General features: G+C 32.6%; 2 protein-coding genes across 2 annotated transcripts; both read left to right on the top strand.

Moving 5' to 3' along the window:
• The first annotated feature begins 8,103 nt into the window (after positions 1 to 8,103).
• On the top strand, positions 8,104 to 13,353 carry LOC127806064 (probable sulfate transporter 3.5). The gene is made up of 12 exons (XM_052343056.1): positions 8,104 to 8,444; positions 8,679 to 8,886; positions 9,915 to 10,086; positions 10,415 to 10,480; positions 10,591 to 10,704; positions 11,414 to 11,530; positions 11,649 to 11,775; positions 11,874 to 12,160; positions 12,268 to 12,458; positions 12,585 to 12,643; positions 12,821 to 12,897; positions 13,222 to 13,353. Exons 1-12 carry the CDS (start codon positions 8,129 to 8,131, stop codon positions 13,351 to 13,353), a joined length of 1,866 nt encoding a protein of 621 aa, XP_052199016.1. The 5' UTR covers positions 8,104 to 8,128.
• A 1,197-nt stretch (positions 13,354 to 14,550) lies between these two features.
• LOC127806063 (probable sulfate transporter 3.5) lies at positions 14,551 to 21,951 on the top strand. Its single transcript, XM_052343054.1, has 12 exons — positions 14,551 to 14,866; positions 15,512 to 15,719; positions 16,588 to 16,759; positions 17,907 to 17,972; positions 18,096 to 18,209; positions 19,695 to 19,811; positions 19,918 to 20,044; positions 20,140 to 20,426; positions 20,515 to 20,705; positions 20,857 to 20,927; positions 21,244 to 21,320; positions 21,755 to 21,951. The coding sequence occupies exons 1-12, from the start codon at positions 14,551 to 14,553 to the stop codon at positions 21,908 to 21,910; spliced, it is 1,902 nt and encodes a 633-aa protein (XP_052199014.1). The 3' UTR covers positions 21,911 to 21,951.
• The last annotated feature ends 227 nt before the right edge of the window (positions 21,952 to 22,178 follow it).

Raw genomic sequence — 22,178 nt, 5'->3', positions numbered from 1 at the left:
TTTTATATTTTATGCACATGAAATATATTTATTTATATACTTAGAATTAAAATAAACATATTTAGACATTAATTTTAATAAATATATTTTATTAATTGCACAATATTTTTTTCTATTTTTATAAATAAAAATTTTAATTTTTATAAATTAATTTTTTCAATTCAACTAAAGTTTGAGACAGATATAAAATCCATCACAAAATCCATCTCAAATTTGAGACGAATAATTTTTCATATCAAAATTCATCTCTAATCTAAGATGGATAACTTTTCGTCTCCAAATCAGTCTCCAAATTGAAAAGAAAATTTTGTCTCAAATTTGGGATGGATAATTTTTCGTCTCAAAATCCATCTCTAATCTAAAACGGATAAAGAAATGGTGAATATATTCAAAATAATTACGTATTTACAAAATCCTGTCTCAATTCATCCTATTTCATCAGATCCGGGATGTGATATGGTTCCGAAGGATGAACCGGATATGGATAGTTCCAATAAGATTTCATTCTTGAACAAAAATCCATTTTTTGATTTATTTCATCTATTCCATGATCAGAACAGGGGAGGATACACGTTACACCACGATTTTGAATCAGAAGAGAGATTTTAAGAAATGGCAGATCTATTCACTCTATCAATAACTGAGCCAGATTTGGTGTATCATAAGGGATTTGCCTTTTCTATTGATTCCTACGGATTGGATCAAAAACAATTCTTGAATGAGGTATTTTTCGTCTTAAAATTCGTCTCTAATTTGAGATGAATAATTTTCGTTTGAAAATTCATCTCTAATCTAAGACAAAAAAAAAAATTATCTCAAATTTCAGACAAATATTTTTTCATTTTAAAATCCACCTCAAATCTAAATAAGAAAATTTTTTGTCTCAAAATTCATCTCAAATCTGAATTAAATTTTTTTCGTCTCAAAATCAATCTAACATTTCAATCTCAAATCCGTTGTTCGTGAAATCCGCCGTTAACTTCAACGCTGGGTGCAAGACAGCAATGTCAAACGTGGTGGTGTCCTCTGCATGATGCTCATCCTTCTCTTGCTAGCTCATCTCTTTCGCTACACCCATCTCGTCGCCTTTTTCACCACTATCATGTCAGCTATGTTCGGCTTGGTCAAGTACAAGAAGGCCTATCACCTCTTTAAGACTGACAAGTTCGATTTCTGCATTTGCATGGTTGCTTTCTTCGGCGTCTCCTTCATTAGCATGGACATTGGCCTCATGTTATCCTTAAGCTATATACAAAGCACATCGATATATGGTTGATTATTAATGAGTCGCATTATTTTTGTATAAAAATTTACCTTGTTGAATTGTTTACAACCCTTCTATTTCTATAGCCCTACTACTGTATGTGGCAAGGCCAGCTAGCTGCAAACTAGGGAAGGTACCAAACTCGACATTATATGGCGATGTCAAGCAGTATCCTGGTGCAATCAATCCGGTTAGAATCATCGTTCTGCAACTCGGTTCCCCTATTTACTTTGCAAACTACACTTACATTAGAGAAAGGTAAACTTTAATCTTTGATTTTACTTTAATCTTTGATTTTTGTGAACAATTGAGATTGATGAAGTTTTGCTCTTGCGTTCTTGTCTTTGTTCAAATTTTTTATCAGAATTTTGAGGTGGGTTAGAGATGAAGAGGATAAAGAGAATGACATTGAGCATATTTTGTTGGATTTGGGAGGTAAGTTTGATGATCTAAGTAGTAATGTACAGTTTAATTAAGCTTGGGAAGATTGAACAAGTTTCCATGGCAACAATATTAATGTATATGATGTCTTGTAGATGGCTAGTGATGGCACAATTTTATTCTGATTTTTGTTATTGAAGTTTGTAATACAAATATGAATATTGCTATGCAGGAGTTACATCTATTGACATAACGGGGGTGGAAACCCTAATTGAGGTCCTAAAAAACATGGAAGCAAGAGAGATTAAGGTGTTCTTCACCATTCTATAGTTCTTATTCATAATTATATATTATAATTATCATCATGATATAATAATAACAATTTTATACATATTTTTTTCTTTTTATATGAAATGACATAATTCATAATTAATTATCCATTGAAAATAAAAATATCTAATGAACTGGGTTACAATTACAAAGAATGCAACTATAAAACCCATTAAAGTAACATATATTAGTTATCCTCAAGTTTTGTATCAGTTTTCATGTTTGGTTTTTAATCTTTTGAATAAAATTATCACATTTTTTTTTTATTTTTTTTTGTCCTTGGTGGTCCATGTTTTCATTTGATTACATCTAGCAATGGCATTTTTGCATTTTTTGGATCATTTTGATGAGTATTTTTGTTTTTCATTATGTAATTAGTTTGTTTTCTCAAGAAATGGAATATTTTTGTTACAATCATTACTTTCCTATCGGATCGTCATGGGTTATCTTTTTGTCACCTCCTTTACCATTAGGTATAAAGGTGTATAAATTTTATCTTAGACGGGCAAACTATATTGGACCAAATTTGGGTCTTTGTTTTGACCAAAGTTTAAATCTTTCTCAAATACCTAATGTCCAAATGTTTTGTATATTCAATAGCACGATGAAGTGTTAAGTAAGTTTTTACATTTTAATTATAGATTTAATTTCATGAATGAGTTTTAAAAGGATTTCAATAAATTACTATAACTTTTAGAATGAAGGTTAAATCAATCAATACATTTTAAAGAGATCGTTAAATTTTCAAAGTCAAAAGCATATTAATAAATACTTTTTTAATATCGTGTCCCCCACTTATAATAATTACACAATCACAGGTATTTAATTTTTATTAAAATTAATTTAATTTTAATTTTTAAAATATAATAATAATTTTAACTTCAAAAAGAAAGTAAAAGTAGTTAAACCTAAGGTAAGTATATAATTAGGTTTAACCAGTATTTCTTTTCCTTTTCTATTTTACGTAACCGAGCTTTGCAACACTTTTGACGTCTTTTTAAAATGTCATAGACCACCAAGGATTAAAAAAAAAAAAAAGGTGATAATTTTATTCAAAATATTAAAAATCAAACATAAAAGCTAATACAAAACTTGAGGATAACTAATATATGTATATATTTTCCCACCCAGCCTAAACGGATGGATGCCTTTCTTCATTTACATACATTTAGGGTTACAAGTTCTAACTGCATAATTCCACCCTTAATGTATTGACTTGCTTTGATCTTTTGAGTTCAAATCTGCATGCCTCCACAGCATCTTCAAGTGATAAGAATATATTTCTTTCCCAATTTTCTCTACCAAATTTGTTACTATCAACTTCTCCATGATCTAAAGCCCAGGGTTCACAAAACCCACCTACAAATTAAAATTTACTCAATAGGGTAAGGAAAATTATTGTTTTACAAAATGTTGAATAAAAAATGTCATTAGAATGAAATACTAATATCATTTATGTAATCATATATTACTTTAATGTGGTTTTTTCTTAATTAGAATGACGTGATAGTTGCATTCTTTGTAATTGTAACCCGGTTTACTAGATATTTTGTATTTTCAATGAATAGTTAATTATGAAATACGTCGTTTCATATAAAAAAAATATGTATAAAATCGTTATTATTATATCATAACAATTCACTATAAAAAAATTAATTTTTTGCGACAATTTTTTTGCGGCGGTTCTAAAAACCGCCGCAAAATATGGTATTTTGCAGTGGTTTTGAAACCGCCGCAAAATATGATTTTTGCGACGGTTTCTTTAAAATTTTGCGGCGGTTTCATAAAACCGCTACAAAATTCAGTAAAACATATTTTTTTGCGGTGATTTTGAAAAATCGTCGCTAAATTTAAAAAATAATTAAATAATAAAAAAATTAAATTCTTTTTCACGAAAATTAAAAAAATAATAATAATTTAAAATTAAAATTAAATTAACATTTGCGGCGGTTTTCAAAAACCGCCACAAAATTCAAAAAAAATTAAATCTGCGTTAAATTTAAAAAAATTAAATAATTTAAAATTAAAATTAAATTAACATTTGGGACGGTTTTCAAAAATCGCCGCAAAATTCAAAAATTATTAAATTTAGAGACGATTTTTTTAAAACCGTCGCTAAAATTAAAAAAATTAAATAATTCAAAATTAAAAATAAAATAAAATTTTTCATTAAAAAATTAAATTTAGCGGCGGTTTTCAAAACCGCCGCTAAATTGAAAAAAAAAATAAAAATTAAATTAAATAAAAATCTGAAATATTAAAATTCATTATTTTTATTAAAAAATTAAATTTTGCTTAAGAAAATAATTAAAAATTAAATAAATATAAAATCTTAAAAATAAATATAAAATTGCATTTAAATTAATAGTAAAATTCATTAAAAATATAATTTAAAAAATAAAAAAAATTAATATATAAAATTTTAATAATTTTTAAAAAATATATAAAATCTTCTTTTTTATTTTTAATCAATTAATTTATTTTTAATTTATTCTATTATTCTTTTAAAAATAATCAATTAATAAATATTTTTAATATATATTAAAAAATATAAAATATAATTTTGGAAATTAGTTATTAAATTAGTATATAATATATATATATGTGCATATATGTTAAGGAATTCTTCGCATGCGCACGCGCGCATAAGAGGTCTTGGGTTCAAAACTTGGGGAGAGCATGCTGGGATTTAATTTCCAGCATCGCCACCTAGCGTGAATGGGCCGAGCGAACGGGTCGGCCTGGCTTGTGCGGGCCGTAAAAAAATTAAATTTTTTATTTTAGCGACGGTTTTAAAATCGCCGCTAAAATTAATAAAAAAAATTAAATTGTTAATTTTAGCAGCAGTTTTGAAACCACCGCTAAAATTAAAATTTTATTTTTTTAAAAATTTTTAAAAATAAAATGTTAATTTTAGCGGCGGTTTCAAAACCGCCACTAAATATTATAGAAACCGCCATTAAATCGTTTATTTAGTGGCGGTTTTAAAAACCACTACAAAATTTAAAATTAGCGGCGGTTATTCCAGCGATTGCTGAAAATCGCCGCTAAACGCTTCGCGATGGCTGACTTATCGGTGGTGAAAACCGCTACTAAAATACTTAGCGGCGGTTAAAATGCAAAAAAAATTGCCGCTAAATGCTGATTTTTTTGTAGTGATTATAATATATAATTATGAATAAGAATTGTAGAATGGTAAAGGGCACCTTAATCTCTCTTGCTTCCATGTTTTTAGGACCTCAACTAGGGTTTCCAACCCATTATGTCAATAAATTTAACTCCTGCATAGCAACATTCGGAATAAAATTGTGCCATCACTAGCCATCTACAGGACATCATATACATTAATATTATTGCCATGAAAACTTGTTCGATCTTGCCAAGCTTAATTAAACTGTAATTTACTATATACCAATGCACATAATGGCAGTCCTTGGGGCCCATATAAGAAATGCACAACTTGACACCTAAATATCGGCATACAAACCTACTGCATGCAGTCACGAACTGGTTGGCATAAATCATATGAGCCCGAGGCCCAGACTAGCATAGATCATATGGGCCCAAGGCCTTAGCTAGTAAAGATATATGATATCATAACCATGCAATGCAAAAAATAACATATGCAATGGTATAGTGAGTATTAACGTGATACATCAACCTCTATAAGTCAGGCATCAAGCCATGTTCTGCCCACCTAAGAATACACATACAATGTAATGCTTGTGCACCTAGGCAAACTAACATCCTCGTGTCCAAGCATACTCATCTTATTTATTCCCTTAGTGATGTAAACCCAATCTCATGCAATGTCAAGCCATGCGTTATGCTACATAATGATAGAGTCGATCAACAATGACCGGGTACTGATTAACAATTACCAGGTACCGATCAACCAACTGTGACTAGGGACAACCAGTCGAGAACCGTCATCGACCTGGTAAATGGTTCGCTCCAGTATCACTAAATGATCAACACTTCATCTCACCAGTTGACAATTCATGTCTCTCGTTATCAAGACTCCAACTCACAGAAAACCATAACCACAACCAAATCCCGCCAAACCTCTAGAAACCTAGTCTCGAATCAGGTTCGACATCATTTCAAAAGAAATAGGGGCAACACAATACCCCGTAGGCACTCAACAAATAAAACTTCAGCGAGTCTCTTATTAAATCTAAATTAATTTATATTAATAAATTTCTTAACTGATATAATTAATACACGAAATTGAATTAAATTAAAGGAAGGCATAGAATTCATAAAATAGAAAGAGCTTACAAAAGTAGTAAGAAGCTTGCCTTTAGTTAAAGGATTTTAATGTTTTTACGTCCACACACCACCAAATTAATATACACTGCAAAATAATATAACATTCCAAAGTTAACAAAATCGTACCCAAGATTAAATTCTAACAGTACAAAATTATTAATACATATTTCTCTAGCTACTTACCTAGTTAATTAATCTTTGATTAAATCAGATTTATTCCCCAAATTTATCCCACTTTCACCACTGTGCGCATTCCTCTTCCTCTCCTTATTTCCCTCTTTTGTTGCACAATTTCTTCTGCCCGAACACATTGAAATTCAGGGTTTAATTAAAAAGTCATTTGGAAGGCAGCTCAGCGCATGTCGCGTGGCAGCTGCTGGCTGCCCAAAACGACGTAGTTTTCTTTTTGGTCTGTGTAAATGTGTTCGTTTTCTTCTCTTTTATTCAAGTAAATAAAAAGATATATAATTCAAACTTTAAGAGCCTACACATGTACAATATACATAATTAATAGGTTATCGGGCATGCTTAAAAAACCAGACCTAGCTATTCTTATCATTAGTTCAAATAAATGATATAAGCATTTTTTAGATTACTTTTTTGCTGCCCTTTTACATGAACAAATCTAGAATCTAGAACCCATACATTGCAAATACGGATGTAAGTATCTGGCTTTAGGCCGGCCCATCCGGCCTAAGCCCAATATTTGGGCCGAACAAGATGCTGTGCTAGGCAAGAAGAAAGGAATGTCCTGTGGATTGGCCTAGTTGGAAATGGGCCGAAGTGCACCCGACGCAAGAAGAAAGGAATGTCCTGTGTATTTACGGTCATGCCACGTGTGTACATGTGGCATGACCGTAAATAAGGGGAAAAATGAATTTTCCCCCCTTATTTGTCAGTATTTTTTTTTTATTTTTCTACTCATTTATAATTTGTCAGTATTTTTTTCTTTATTTTTCTCCGCTCCCTGTCACTATCTAAAGTCTTATTTTTCAAAGGCTTACTTTTCCATCACATGTGGAAATATAAGGGGAATGATCGATTGACGGCGGGCCCTCGTATTTATTTTTTTTATTTGCAGGAACACTTGTTTTCCGTTATTTACAACGTTTCCCCCTCCCCTCTTATTTACAACGTTCTCCAGTGCTGTGCTGCCACTAACATGATTTTTTTTTTGGGGGGGGTGGGGGTTGGGGTTGGGGGAAGATAAGAGGGGCCCTCAGGCTTATTTTTCCATCACATATGTGGAAAAATAAGGGGAAAAATTGAGGGTCCTCTTATTTTTTTTTTTTTTATTTGCAGAGAACACTTGTTTTACAACGTTTTCCCCTCCCCATGTTTACAAGGTTCCTCCCCCGGCCCCTGTCCTGCCACTAGGGGGGAGCGGGCAAGATGGTTGGGGGGGGAAGGAATTAGGTGAAAGATAAGAGGGCCCTATTATATTTTTTTATTTATTGGAATACCATTTAGGGGATAAGAGAAAAAATAAGGGGACATGATCTGCTGTCCCATTTTGTTATCTTTTTTATTGTCCAGCCAATGAAAAACAGTTACATCACCAATTTTTAAATAATAATTTTTGTAAAAAAGTTATAAAATTAAAAAAAAAATTATAAATGAAATATATGTTGATTATATATATGTTATTATTTGATTTTATAATTTTTTTATTTGATTTTATAATTTTTTTGTAAAAATTATTATTTAAAAATGAATGATGTGCATCCTAACTGTACAAGGAAGGGGACAGCTGCACAACATCCCGGCTCAAAGATAAGAGGCTCATTCCCATGTCAGTACGTCTGTTTAAGCCACTTCAAACGAACAACAAACTCTGTCTCTCTCCCCCTAGCTCTGTATCTCTCTCTGTAGCGGCCGGCCATGGCAAGTCCAGCTGAATCCGCCGACCAGACGGTGAGCTTCGCCACTCCAAGAAGCTTCGCCACCACATTCAAGGCGGCCGTCAAGGAGACTCTCTTCCCCGACGATCCGTTCCACGACTTCAAGAACCAGACATTTTCCGGTAAAACCAAGAAAGCAATCCAATACTTCGTCCCAATCTTCCAGTGGCTCCCCAACTACAACCTTCGCCTGTTCCGGTACGATCTTCTGGCCGGAACCACCATCGCCAGCCTCGCCATTCCCCAGGGAATCAGCTACGCCAAGCTCGCCAACGTCCCTCCGGTCATCGGCCTCTGTAAGTCCTTCCGTCGACAAAATATATGCTTTAACACTATGAAATTGCATTCGCTCATACTACTGCCTCGAATAACACTGTCTTAAGTCATAAATCATTGATACTGAATAAAGATCAAGAAATTTAGGATAAAGATCACTCATGTGTCATTGTTAGTGCACGCAAGGCAAGGTGGTAATTGGTTTTGCTTTAAAAAAAAAAATTCGTGTTTTAATTTGTTTATATAACATGCAGATTCAAGCTTTGTTCCTCCCCTTGTTTATGCCGTGTTTGGCAGCTCCAAGCATGTTGCTGTTGGAACGGTGGCGGCCTGTTCTTTGCTTATATCATCGACGATCGGAGACAAAGTGTCGCCAAATGATAATCCGGACTTGTATCTTCACCTGGTTTTCACGGCCACCTTCTTCGCAGGTCTCCTTCAAACGGCCATGGGCTTCTTGAGGTGAGACCTTCGATGAAATTAAGGAAGAAGCTGATGTACACACACACACATTAAAGTGATAATTACAGGATTATTCTAAATTATGAGTTTTTCTTTTGCAGTAAATGAACAAAATAGTGTAACATGTAGAATGCTTATCCAAATTTCAAGAACGTTCATATCAAATCACTAAGAATGAAATAAATAACAAACGGAAGCGTACTTGTATCCATTATGATGATTAATCAAAAAACGGGTATTTTGATCTTCCAATTGATTTCTAATTTCTTAGAATTTCTCTGTTGATGGGGATGCAAAGATATCAAAACTACTTTTTCAATTGGGGACAATAACCCCTTTATATAGCAGTTAATAATAACTTTTAATATTTTCAAATTGGCCCATCATCAATTTAGAAATATAACTTATGTCTCTATACATTAATTCCATGATAGTTTAATACCCAATAGCCAAAAAATAAACTTTATAGATCACTTTTAATTGGCTAAACCTTAAGATAGCATTACACATTTAACAATACATAATTTCATCAAGTCATTATCTCGTTTGGTTTTGAAGTTAATGCTATGAATGATTGTGTGTATCAAAAATTGAGTGGGAGTAAACATATTTTCCTAGTTTTGTATGTTGATAACATATTGCTTGCCACTAATGATATAGGCTTGTTGCATGAAACCAAGAGATATCTATTAAAAAATTTTGAGATGAAAGATCTTGGTGATGCCTCTTTTGTGTTAGGGATTCAGATGCACCGAAATCGTTCTCGATATATTCCAACATCACATGTGTATATAAATTTTATACAGGAAGAGAGAGAGGAAGGGAAGAAGAAAATAGATAGAGATGGTGAGAAAACATGGATAGATTTGCGTATGATACGAGCCAATTGAATATAAATTAGTTTACAGATAACATCTTATTTTACAATAACAAACTATGGGATTATCACATCTTTTCATTTGATTAAGCTCTTCAAATTTATTATAATCTCCAGTGATTAACTACATGTTTTAGTGATGTTCGTGCAGGGTTGGAATATTGGTGGATTTCGTATCGCATTCGACGATCACCGGATTCATGGGCGGCACCGCCATGGTGATCTGCCGGCAACAGCTGATGGGCATGCTTGGATTAAAGCATTTCACCACCAAGACTGACGTAGTTTCGGTTTTACGTTCAATCTTCAGTCACAGAAATGAGGTTTGACGGCCATAAATAATATAAATTATTTGAATCAATTGTTATTTTAAACTATATAACTATTTATTAAATTAAGTTACTATGTACAATCAAAATTATTTTATCTGTCTGTTGGTTCCATCACTTTCTTCAAGATTTACTATGACGTCTGGACTCCCCCATATTGGTCCCCGGTTATTTCTATAGCATCCGTTGCTTAAATGAAGGCCCGCCCTTATGAAGGACAATAATTAGGCAATAATATATGCCTAATTAATATCTATTTTTATTAATTAAGATTTAAAATGCTTAACTAATATATATTTTTATTAATTTCTGTAAAATGCAGTGGCGAGCAGAGAGTGTGATCGTGGGTATATTTTTCTTGGTATTTCTCCAAATCACAAGATATATTGTGAGTTCCTTCATCACATATTTTTGAAAAACAGTTATAAATAACAGCTCATATTTATATTAATAATTAAAAATATTATATATAATTAAATTGGGTTTTTGACTTTGTAGTCAAAAAAGAAACCAAAGCTATTCTGGGTATCCGCAGTAGCTCCTATGGTGGTGGTGGTTACCGGCGGCCTCTTTGCCTATTTAGCTCATGCCGAGAAGCATGGAATTCAAATTGTTAGTTCCTTTTGCCTCTCTTTATTTTATTTTATTTTATTTACTAAGCTGCCTTTTTAGCTTTGAATTAATCATTAATTACTTTCCTTCACGATTAATCTGGTAACAGAAGATTAAAATAATTTTTATTTAATAAATAATAAAATCAAATTAAAAAATCTTTAATAATATGATCAAATTTTAAGTATTAGATAATAGGTCACTTTACACACCAACAAAATTTTCCTTCTCTTCTGGTTTTTCCTATTTTGTCCTTTTCAAAGTTGCACTAGTGGGCTGTGTGTCATCTTGTTCGGCCCAAATATTGGGATTAGGCCGGACTGGCCGGCCTAAAGCCAGGTACTTACATCCCTATTTGCTAGCTATAGGTTCTAGATTCTAGATTTCTTCATGTAAGAGGGCAGCAAAAAAGTAATCTAAAAATGCTTTTATCATTTATTTGGACTAATGATAAGAATAGCTAGGTCTGGTTTTTTAAACATTCCCAATAACCTATTAATCATGTATATTGTATATGTGTAGACCCTTAAAGTTTAAATTATATATCTTTTTATTTACTTGAATAAAAGAGAAGAAAACGAACACATTTACGCAGAAGAAAAAGAAAACTTATTTAGTTTATTATTCTTAAAAACAAGTGGATTGTTTTCCTTTGGTTTTGTCTTTTAGAAATCTTCCAAATTAACTTTCTCTGGGCTTGAGATTGCAGGTCGGTGAGCTGAAAGAAGGGTTAAATCCCCTTTCTATTAAGGACCTAAACTTTGATACGAAGTACATATCAGCCCCTCTGCAAGCTGGGATCATCACTGCCATGGTGGCTCTTGCTGTAAGAAACAACAACTTCGTCATTAAAATTTAAAATCACCCTCCTAACTATATATATATAGTTGTTTCCAAACATATGTATATATAATGCTAAAATTAAAATATTAACGTTACTGCAGGAGGGAATTGCAATTGGAAAGAGCTTTGCCATAATGGAGAATGAACAGATTGATGGGAACAAGGAGATGATTGCCTTCGGTTTGATGAACATAGTCGGCTCCCTCACTTCTTGTTACTTAACCACAGGTCCCTAATCGAAACTTGATAAAGAATTTGATTGAGAAAGGAACAAAAGGATTTTCTTTTTAACGTTTCAAGATGACGGTTTCTTAATTAATCAACAGGGCCATTCTCCAAAACCGCGGTTAACTTAACAGCTGGGTGCAAGACAGCTATGTCGAACGTGGTGATGTCCCTCTGCATGATGCTCACCCTTCTCTGGCTAGCTCCTCTCTTCCGCTACACCCCTCTCGTCGCCCTTTCCGCCATTATCATGTCAGCCATGTTCGACTTGATTCAGTACAAGAAGGCTTATCACCTCTTCAAGACTGACAAGTTCGATTTCTGCATTTGCGTGGTCGCTTTCTTCGGCGTCTCCTTCATTAGCATGGACATTGGCCTCATCTTATCCGTAAGCTACATATATAGCACATCGATATGTGATTGATCATTAATGAGTCTGAATCATTTTGTATAAAAATTTACCTTGTTAAATTGTTTACAACCCTTCTGTTTCAGGTTGGGCTTTCAATCCTTAGAGCCCTCTTATTTGTGGCAAGGCCTGCTAGCTGCAAACTTGGAAAGATACCAAACTCAACATTATATCGTGATATCGAGCAATATCCTAGCGCAACCGAGCTGCCAGGAATCATTGTTCTGCAACTCAGTTCCCCTATCTACTTTGCAAACTCCACTTACATTAGAGAAAGGTAAACTTTAGTTTTTGATTTTACTTTTATATATATATATATATAAATATATATTTCATTCGTGAACAATTTAGATTGATGAAGTTTTGATCTTGCGTTCTTGTCGTTGTTCAAATTTTTTACCAGAATTTTAAGGTGGGTTAGAGATGAAGAGGATATTAAGCATATTTTGTTGGATTTGGGAGGTAAGTTTGATGATCTAAGTAGTAAATTACAATTTAATTAAGCTTGGCAAGATTGAACAAGTTTACATGGCAACAATATTAATGTATATGATGTCTTGTAGATGGTTAGTGATGGCACAATTTTATTTTGATTTGTGCTACTAAAGTTTGTAATACAACATGAATGTTGCTATGCAGGAGTTACATCCATTGACACAACGGGGGTGGAAACCCTAGTTGAAATCCTAGAAAGCATGGAAGCAAGAGAGATTAAGGTGCCCTTCACCATTCTGTAGTTCTTATCCATAATTATAGATTCTAATTGTCATGATATAATAATAAATATTTTATACATATATTCTTTTTATATGAAATGACATAATTTGTAATTAACTATTCATTTGAAAATAAAAGCATCTAGTAAACTGGGTTACAATTACAAAGAATACTACTATCACGTCATTCTAATTAAGGAAAAAAAACCCATTGAAGTAATAAATGATTACAGAAATGATATTGGTATTTTATTCAAACAACATTTTGTATTCAACATTTTTTAAAACTATCATTTTCCTTACCCTATCGAGTAAATTTTGCAGGTGGGTTTAGTGAACCCTAGGCTTCAGGTCATGGAGAAGTTCACAGTAACAAATTTCCTAGATAAAATTGGACGAGAAAATGTATTCTTATCAATCGAAGATGCAGTAGAGGCATGCAGATTTGCACTCTAAAGATCAAAGCAAGTCGATACATTAAGGATGGAATTATGCAGTTAGCTCTTGTAACCCTAAATGTATGTTAATGAAGAAAGACATTTATCCGTGTAGACTGGATGAGAATATATATATATATATATATATTAGTTATTTTTAAGTTTTGTATCAACTTTCATGTTTGATTTTCAATCTTTTAAATAAAATTATCACCTTTTTTTGTGTCCTTGGTGGTCTATATTGGTTAATGTTTTCATCATTTGATTATATCTTACGATGGCATTTTTGCATTTTTTGGGATCATTTTGATTAGTATTTTTGTTTTTCAGTACGTAATGAGTTTTTTTTTTCTTAGGAAATAAAATGTTTTGGTCACAGCCATTGTTAGATATTAAATATATCTAACAAAATGTTTTGATAACTGAGGCTACCACACTAGCCAAATTGTTACAATTGAACATGGATTTAACCATTACCTAATAGACCTGCATGCAACGAAATTTGAAGCAAATCTTGGGCCATGCCCAAGACCTTGATGGGCCGAAATAGAGCCATAAGGCAAGTCACCACTCTGTTCTGTAATCTCTCTCTCTCTCTCTCTCTGATCATTAAGATGTTCTTCTCTTAGGCCACAAAACAATTTAAACCAACTCCCAAATCCCTATTCAATTGAGTTCATATGTCCAACTCTATGTAACATTATCTTTAAAATAAACTAAATTATGTATGTAAATGAAATATGTTACATCTCCTTAGAAGAACATTTCTTTTCTTTTTAGAAGTTATCCAAAAACATTTACCTAACTTCCAAACCTTACTTTTGAAAGCAAAAAATGAGACAGATAACTAAAAAAACCGATGCCAAACTCAACCTTAGTGTGAGTATGGAAATTCGTATTAGTAAAGAAATGTTAAATAAAATAGTTATAAACGTGCTAGTGTGATCTTGAATAAGATGTCAATCTATATATATATATTAGGAAAATTGATATTTTTACAGTAAAATACTATTGAAATAGTGTGACATTTTATTTGTATAGTTTCGAAACATTTTAATGTATAATTAATTAATTAAAATTATACGATTGATTAACCCCAATCCAATTATCTTCGTCATCCCCCTTATCCTTCTTCCGTTCTGGATTCGTCTATAAATGGGCAGATTTACACTATAACGAATAACAAACCCTTCTCTCTCTCTCTCTCTCTCTCGCCATGACAACTTCTGCGGAATCAGTCGATCATAGCGTGAACTTTGCCGTTCCTAGAAGCTTCGCCACTACATTCAAGGCGGCCGCCAAGGAGGCTCTCTTCCCCGACGATCCGTTCCACGATTTCAAGGACCAGCCATTCTCCACCAAAACCAAGAAGGCGATCCAGTACTTTGTCCCAATCTGCCAGTGGCTGCCGACCTACAATCTGCGCTTGTTCAGGTACGATCTTCTGGCCGGAATCACCATTGCCAGCCTCGCCATTCCCCAAGGAATCAGCTATGCCAAGCTCGCCAACATCCCTGTCGTCATCGGCCTCTGTAAGCCTTTCCGTCGACAAACATAAACATATATATATATATATACATATACATATGCCTTAATTACGTACAATCATAGCATATATACAGTTGCAGAATTTCTATTGTAAACAAACCTAAAAAGATTTTTCAACAGAATTTGCCACTGGAAGTAATATGGCAATGCACTCTTGCAGTTATAAGTCAATTCGGTTGGATCATTTTTCTTGTACGACTGATCATGATTAATCATCAATGAGTCATCATTAAATATGAATTTCGAATTATTTAATATGAAATTCTATTTGTATTGTATCACACTTAAATAATTAGGAATCAGTTCGGTTAATGTTTTCTTATGTTCAATGCATGGTTAGTAATGATTGCTGTCATTCTGCATAAGGATTGTCTGAATTTCCTCTGCTATTAGAGTTGAGATTCCTTGAGGCAACTGATCTATAGATATTCTATGATTTGTGTGGATTATTGCATGATTCGATCGGATGAGTTTAGCCAATGATGATTCAACGATTAAGGGCTGCGAATTTTCTTCGATAACAGGGAAAAGATTGTGCGTGAATTTATGTATTTCCATTGCCTGTACTGAGTGTTTGTTTGTTTGTTTTTTCCTTTTAAAAGAAACCAAATTGCGTTTTGTTTCTGCAGATTCAAGCTTTGTTCCTCCTCTTGTTTATGCTGTTTTCGGTAGCTCAAAGCATCTGGCTGTTGGAACAGTGGCGGCCTGTTCTTTGCTCATATCGTCGACGATCGGAGACAAAGTGTCACCTATTGATAGTCCAGAGTTGTATCTTCACCTGGTTTTTACGGCCACATTCATCACAGGTCTCTTTCAAACGGCCATGGGCTTGTTGAGGTGAGATCTTTCAATAAAATTGAGGAAGAATATGATATATATTTATAAGATTTTGTGCCAAAAAAATGATAATAAAAGATTATAGATTAGTAGTTAATCCCTATAAGTCATAATTGTTTTGTTTGAATATTTGTATAAATTCTATGTTCGTACACAGGATGTGGCCTATATTGTAGTAGTCATTCGTTCATATCATGAAATTTATAAATTCAAAATTCATTATGTGGATATATATCAAACTTATTATTGGGATATATTTTTGTTAAAGGCAGTTGGATTAGGTATAAATTGTGGGAAGATTTAAACCCAAAAAAAATGAAGAAATTAAAATGATACAAAAATAAATGTTATTTGAAATGACAAATATAACTGGTTTTAATTGCAAATTTTAAATAAAATTATTTAAAATTAATCTCTAAATGCATCTTTATTGAGAAGAGGACAAGCAGGGTAGGAAGAAATAGTGGGATAACTCAATAGATTTACTCTTATTCCTTGTATTTAAAATTTGAATCAACGAATATTATCAGTTGCTTTGTTTTCAAATTCAAGAATACTATACATACTATTAAATTATTAATTATGGTCTCATCTATAAGCTCGAACTTGTAAAGAAAATTTGGTTGTTTTGTCAATCTTTGCATGTTATTATTTTTAATCTCAACATTTAATCAGACTAATTCACTAATAAGGCTTGTAAAGAAGTGTAATGTTATAGTTTTCATATTATCATTTTTAATCTCTAACATATAATTTGATAATTATTTTATAAAATTGTTCTTATTTTTAACGATAAATATGAATATCGCATAATTAATTGCATTTAAAATAATACTGTAGTGATTACAACTTAATTACTTTTATGCAGGCTTGGGATATTGGTGGATTTCTTATCCCATTCAACAATTACCGGATTCATGGGCGGCACTGCCCTTCTCATCTGCCTGCAACAGCTTAAGGGCATGCTTGGATTGATGCATTTCACCACCAAAACTGATGTGGTTTCCGTTTTACGTGCAGTTTTCCAGTATAGAAACGAGGTTTAGTTTTCATCATACTCACTCTCATATATAGAACTATATATTTTACAGACTGTAAATTATTTTAATAAATTTTTAAGATATATAATTAGGGCAAATTAAATCTATACCCTATCAACTTTGGCTCATTGGTTCAGACATCAAATAAATTTTAAAATTTGTTTAATCAGTAAATTTTTAAAATTAACTACAATACTCCCTCAAAAAACCAAAATTTATGGAATGACTTGACTAATATAAGATGTTGCGGTTAGTTTTAAAATTCAAAAATTTATTAAATAAATTTTAAAATTAGGAAGTCTCTAATCAATGTTCCCATATAATTACTAACAAATTACGGTTTGTCTGTTAGTATTAATAAATTGCCTTTTTTTCGTATTAATAAATTACTCTAATCTGTAAAAATATTTATTATATTTATATATTACTGGTTTTTTTTCTCTCTCTCTTTGTTCTTCCATCACTTTGTAGGAGATTTATTTCGACGTTTTGACTCCCCACGTATCATTGATCCATTTGTATTTTTCTAGAGTCTTTGTTGCTTATATGAAAGCCCTTCTTTAGGAAGGACAATAATTAGGTAATAGCAAGTGCTTATATATTATATATATCCTGAAAAAAGAAAAATACATGATTTCATGTCCTCCTGGGATTCAAATCCAGTCCTAACTTTGTGCCAAACTTTAAAATGACCAAATTAGCTTATTTATTTTATAAACAACAGTATGTCAGTCGCATGTTATTATTGACTATGTATAATTTTGATAAAATATATATTTTAATCCCTGCATATTTTTTTCTTAAAAAAATTAATTTTTTTTTTGTTATTTCAAAAACACTCATGAACTTATAATTTCACTCAATTGCACTCTTAAATTTTTTGTTATTTTAATTACACTTCTGAATTTATTATGTTTAACAAATTTGTGAGATATGCAATTAACTTGAAATTGCATAGTTTAAAGATATAATTAAAATAACAAAAAGTTCATATATACAATTAACTTGAAATTGCATAATTCAAATGTATCTTTGAAAAAATAAAAAATTTAAATATCTAAATGAAAAAAATGTACAAATATAAGAACTAAAATATGTATTTGGCTTATAATTTTGCTAACCATTTTAATTTTTGCTTATTGGACAGTGGCGAGTAGAGAGCGTGATCGTGGGTGTAATTTTCCTGACATTCCTCCAATTCACAAGATATCTTGTGAGTATATTGTGAGTTTTGGTTTCATATATACATATAAAAAAAGTAGTCATAAATAAGGAATCATATTTATATTAGTAATTAAAATATATGTAATTAGTGTGAGATTTTTGAGACTTGCAGTCGAAAAAGCAGCCAAGGCTATTCTGGGTATCCGCTGTATCTCCGATGGTGGTGGTGGTTACCGGCGGTCTCTTCGCCTATTTTGCTCATGCTGAGAAGCACGGGATTCCAATTGTTAGTTCCCTTCATATTTTTTTGCTTTGAATTAACAATTAATGACTTTAATATTTACAGGTACTATTATTTTCACCTCAAGAATTATTAATCACACTCTATTATATTATTCTTTAAAAGTGAAGGAATTATTTCTCTTTGATTTTCTCTGTAGGGATTTATCCTCGCAAAACCCACAAGAAACCAAAATGTTAGGGCAAAGAAAATCGCACAAAACAATAAGCAATAATGCAGAAAATAAAAGTTGAAATCAAAGAACAATAAAACTCCCTGTTTGTTCGGCAATGGAGAAGAAGAAGATGAATTTTCAAGGCTCAGCGTTGATCGGTCCGTCACCCACAAATGGCAACTCAGAATCGGTTCCAAGCACAACCCAAGAACCCTTTGATCAACACCCAAATCTGCCTCTATCGAAAACCCCAACCGAGAATGATACACCCACACAGGGATGCGAAACAACCCCACTAAAGGAACACTCTTCTCACTCTTGGCTCTATCTTTCTTCTCCGATTTTCTGCACACCTTTTTTACTCTTCTCGTATACTCAATAGATATAGATAACCCTCGAAGAACAGATAGCAGGCCATCAAGATGAGGATCAGCCTCCTAGGTATCCGAAAGAGATGAGAAGGGGATGAGGGATAAGGAAGAATCAAACCTGGAGCTTCAAACAGCCAGCGACCAAGTTGCAGCTCTTCCATCAGATCAACTAGGGCAAGATAAGATAGAGTATGGGCTGAATCAGGGCTTTTAGATAGGAGGCAAGTAATGGGCTTGAATCAGTGGGCTTGGTCCATGTTTTGAGCAGCTGGGCTAAGCCCAACTTTCCTCCAAAAAAACAAGACAAGTTTATTTGGGCCATCTTTTTGTCGGGCCACCTATTTGTGGGTTGGACCTCTCTTCATCCTATCAATCCCAGGCCAAAGCCTATGATAGATAACTTACCCGACCAAAAAACATCATCGCCTTGGACTTGTTGGGTATCACACCACAATATTCTGCTTTTAGGTTATAAAAGAAAAAGAAAGGGAATGAGGGGAAAAGAAAAGTACTTATTTTTCTCTTATTTAGATATTTAATGGGGAAAAGAAAAAAAAATCTTCCTGTTATTTGATAGTCAAAAGAGAAAATGAAAAGCAGAAAAGAGATAATATTAAATTTTAAATATAAGATTTATGTTTTTAATGAATATGCTTTAAAATAAAGAAAAAAAACAATAAAATAAACATAAAGTCACTAAAGCAGACTTCATTTTCCCCACACAGAATTAAAAGAACGTGGGCAAGGGGGAGATAATGTTCCCTCTATACGTACCCTTCCCCTCTTCTCTTGAAATTGTTTGGATTTAAATTTATTCCAAACAAGGGAATTATTTCCCTTCCTCATTCTTCTTTTTCCTTCCTCTTCATCCCCTTAATCCAAACATAAAATAAAATCTTTATTCCGAATGTGACTTTACTTTTCTTCATGGTCTTGTAATTGCAGATTGGTGACCTGAAAAAGGGTTTAAATCCTCTCTCCATTCAATACCTGAACTTTGACACCAAATATTTACTAGCCCCCCTGCAAGTTGGGATCATTACTGCCATGGTGGCTCTTGCTGTAAGAACCAAGAACTTCATTCTATAAAATCATCCTTTTTCTATGTTGTCATAGTTATTGTACTCCTTTGCCAACATATATATCAAGTTGAAAAATGTCACTGCAGGAAGGAATAGCAATTGGGAGGAGCTTTGCCATAATGAATAATGAACAGATTGATGGGAGCAAGGAGATGATAGCCTTTGGCTTGATGAACATTGTGGGCTCCTTCACTTCTTGCTACTTGACTACTGGTAACGAAACCCTAATTACAACTCCAACAAAATAGTCTATCCATAGCTGAGCTCATGAAGTTAATTTTTCACAATAATGGTGGTTTAATCTGCAGGGCCATTTTCAAAAACCGCCGTTAACTTCAACTCCGGGTGCAAGACAGCAATGTCGAACGTTGTGATGGCCATCTGCATGATGCTCACTCTTATCTTCTTGGCTCCTCTCTTCAGCTACACCCCTCTCGTTTCCCTTTCCGCCATTATCATGACGGCGATGTTCGGTTTGATCAAGTACAAGAAGGTTTATCACTTGTTCAAGACTGACAAGTTTGATTTCTGCATTTGCATGGCTGCTTTAATCGGTGTTGCCTTCATTAGCATGAGCATTGGCATCATGATGTCAGTAAGTGTTTCAATATATGATCGTCAATGAGTCTCATTCTCTATAAAATTTTTCATGTTGGCTTGTTTACGACCCCTTTTGGATTTAGGTAGGGCTTTCTATTGTTAGGGCCCTTTTGTATGTGGCCAGGCCTGCTAGCTGCAAGTTGGGGAAGATAAGAAACTCAACGTTGCATCGCGATGTGGAGCAATATCCCGAGGCAACCGAGCTGCCGGGAATTATTGTGCTCCAACTTGGTTCCCCTATTTACTTTGCAAATTGCACTTACATTACTGAAAGGTAACTTTGATTTTGCTTTTGATTTTACTTCTGTATATATAAGAACTTAGTATTTTATTGTTGTTGTTGTATATTATTATACATTTTGAGCAAGTTAAGATTGAATTAGTGTTGCTCTTGTGTTTCTTTCTTTTTTCAAATTTTTGAGCAGGATCTTGAGATGGATTAGAGATGAAGAGGAAAAAAGTAACGAAATTGGGCTGATTGTGATAGATTTGGGAGGTAAGTTTGTGATCTACATAGTAAATTATTATTTAAGCTTGGCAAGATTGGTCAAATTTACATGCAACCTTTTTAATCCATAAGAGTAATGTCATATGAAGAAACTTTTTGTACAAAATCTTGATGCACTATATGTCCTAACATTCAATATTTCAATTAAATATTAATAATTTCAAAATTATTGTTATTTTATCTCTTGCAGAGATGACAACTTAACTCGAGAGCACGTGCTCTCTTCTAATTTGTGTACAATACTGTATCATAATTTGTGCATTCATATTTGTAATATAACATATAACACAATATGGGTTTGCAGGAGTTACAGCCATTGATATAACAGGGGTGGAAACCCTAATTGAGATCTTAAAAACCTTGAAAGCGAGAGAGATTCAGGTGCCCTTCAACACTCTCCAATTCTCATTCTTAATTATTGTGCATGATATGAAAATAGTAGTCTTAACATGATCGAAAATAATAATAATAATAGTTTTATTATATAAAATGATTATGACTCATAATTAACTATTCATTAAAACTAAAAATGCATGCCTTTGAAGTGGGCTATATATTTATGTGAATATCTCTATCACATTATTCGGATAATGTTTTTTTACATAAAATTTCTGTATGGATAGCACTTTTCATATTTTAAGTTCTCTAATGATATATGTAAATAGGAATTTTATAAAACTTTTGTATTTATATTTAAAAAATACTTATTAAAGTGATTTTTAATTACGAAAGGAACACTGTTGTTTTATTTAATTAACAACATTTTCTGTATGAAAGTTTTATAAAGTTATATTTTTCTTGATTTTGTTTTGCAGATGAGTTTAGTGAACCCAAGACTTCGAGTTATGGAGAAGTTGATAATAACAAATTTCATAGAGAAAATTGGGAAAGAAAATGTATTTTTATCAATCAAAGACGCAGTAGATGGATGCAGATTTGCACTCAAAAGATCACACCAAGTTGTACCATAACGGCGGAATTGTGCAATTGTTAAATGTGTGTAAATATAAAAGAAGAAGCCATTTATGCCTAACTCTCCTGCAGGTACTTGTTTTAATAAACTTTTAAATAAAATTTAAGTCCATTTAACAATTTTTACACTTATGTTAATTTAAAATGGGTAAATTAGTCTTATTTGGATTCTCATGGCCATATCATGCAATATGTTGAGTGGAAGATTAATTATTTGTCAAATATATGTTTTAGTTTTGTACTTGCACTTTTTTTTATTTAAATAAT

The sequence above is a fragment of the Diospyros lotus genome, chromosome 7 (genome assembly GCF_014633365.1).
Source record: "Diospyros lotus cultivar Yz01 chromosome 7, ASM1463336v1, whole genome shotgun sequence".
Taxonomy (NCBI): domain Eukaryota; kingdom Viridiplantae; phylum Streptophyta; class Magnoliopsida; order Ericales; family Ebenaceae; genus Diospyros; species Diospyros lotus.
Note: the sequence above shows the minus strand (reverse complement) of the source record. Positions and strands in the feature narration are given on the sequence as shown.

What these genes read in the sequence shown, in the direction of transcription:
- LOC127806063 (XM_052343054.1), top strand. Translation starts at nt 14,551, where the DNA reads ATGACAACTTCTGCGGAATCAGTCGATCATAGCGTGAACTTTGCCGTT. An exon ending in TTTTCCAGTATAGAAACGAG is followed by an intron (nt 16,760 to 17,906) that starts GTTTAGTTTTCA and finishes CTTATTGGACAG; the next exon opens with TGGCGAGTAGAGAGCGTGAT. An exon ending in GATTGTGATAGATTTGGGAG is followed by an intron (nt 20,928 to 21,243) that starts GTAAGTTTGTGA and finishes ATGGGTTTGCAG; the next exon opens with GAGTTACAGCCATTGATATA.
- LOC127806064 (XM_052343056.1), top strand. Translation starts at nt 8,129, where the DNA reads ATGGCAAGTCCAGCTGAATCCGCCGACCAGACGGTGAGCTTCGCCACT. An exon ending in TCTTCAGTCACAGAAATGAG is followed by an intron (nt 10,087 to 10,414) that starts GTTTGACGGCCA and finishes TGTAAAATGCAG; the next exon opens with TGGCGAGCAGAGAGTGTGAT. An exon ending in TCCACTTACATTAGAGAAAG is followed by an intron (nt 12,459 to 12,584) that starts GTAAACTTTAGT and finishes ATTTTTTACCAG; the next exon opens with AATTTTAAGGTGGGTTAGAG.